General features: G+C 48.0%; 1 protein-coding gene across 1 annotated transcript in view; it reads right to left on the reverse strand.

Moving 5' to 3' along the window:
- Positions 1-439: 439 nt before the first annotated feature.
- LOC114072172 (7-dehydrocholesterol reductase-like) overlaps positions 440-1,318 on the reverse strand; it is a gene marked incomplete at its 5' end in the record, with an annotated part of 4,004 nt that continues 3,125 nt past the window's right edge. The window contains 2 exon segments of the mRNA XM_027910093.1: positions 440-841; positions 844-951. Coding sequence (XP_027765894.1) covers positions 485-841; positions 844-951 — 465 coding nt within the window.

Genomic DNA, 1,318 nt, shown 5'->3' on the forward strand with positions numbered 1-1,318 from the left:
TTGGGCTTCTTACTGACTGAGAGTTCTGACAGTCACAAGCAACTGCTGCACACAACTTCTTTCATAAAGACATCACAGAATTATTTGCCTCCTCTCCTAAGTCTCTGGAAACTGCTTCCAGAACTCTGCTACTGGGAAAGGTAAGGCCACCTCCCAGCTCTGGGAGATTTCAGGACTCTCAATACATGCAACTTGTTAACCTCAAGGTCATTTGGGAGCTGAGGGAGTATGGGGGGAATTCCAGGTAAAAGACTTTTCTAAAAAAACGGGGCATTTCAGTGCCTCATCTCATTTACTTTAAGCACAGCATTGCCTGCATGTTCCTTCACTACAACAAGGATAATTGTCCAGCCACCTTTTCTCCTTCAGAACACTACAGAGTGTCCTTCACAAAACCTTGGTGTTAGTTTGCCTGTGTCAATAAACTCTATTCACCTCAAAAAAAAATGTTTCTTCTTTCCTTTCCCTGGACTCTGTGTCAGCCTTAAAACACCCCAGGGATGAGCCAGTAGGGCACTGCAGCAGTGTAGTGCTTCCAGTCCTTCCCATATTTGCTGGAACAATGGTGCTCGTCCCTAATGCAGCGGTGGGGGAGCAGAATGGTCACAGAAATGATGCAGATGTAAGGCAAGATGTGTGCAAACCCACAGGCCAGGCAATAGGCCAGCGAGCCTAGCAGGTCTCCTGCAGAGTTGCAATGACGAGCCCACCCCCAAAATCCCCAGGTCATCAACTTGCTGTAATACTTGGTGCCATCCACACACATGGAGGAGCACTCGATGTCCTTGGCTTTCTTCCCCCAGATCCTGCAGTTCCCATCTGTACAATGGAAAAGGTCCTTCTCTGGTGCTTGGTCACTCGGAAGATGTGGTAGCCAATCCAGTCCAATATCAACACCCCCACGGCATTGGCTGTGCCCAGCTGGACAGGCTGGGAAACCAAAGACAAACCCTGGGGAGCACAGAAACAAGAGTCACTGACTTGCAAGATGTGCTCAGCATGCCAGACCTATTACCTGACTACAGTGACCCACAACAGACAAGAAGAAAGGATGGATAAACCCACTCCACCGCTACAACTCTGGAAAACTTGCACAAAACTCTGCATCCTCCATTTCCCTTCTCTCTTTCTCTCTCCACAATTGCACTTCTCTGTGAAACAAGAAGTGAGAAGTTGCCAGGATGCAAACAAAGCAGGAGAGAAGGAAAAAGCCAAAGATCCAAACTCTTCCCTGTATTTATTACCTTGGGGTCTCCTCAGTAGAAAGCACAGCACCACATGGACTATTCTGAGGTGTGCAGGCATTTGGACTTCTGCC

Source organism: Empidonax traillii, unplaced genomic scaffold (genome assembly GCF_003031625.1).
Source record: "Empidonax traillii isolate 1590-97213 ecotype Southwest subspecies unplaced genomic scaffold, ASM303162v1 scaffold2719:size65328, whole genome shotgun sequence".
NCBI lineage: Eukaryota > Metazoa > Chordata > Aves > Passeriformes > Tyrannidae > Empidonax > Empidonax traillii.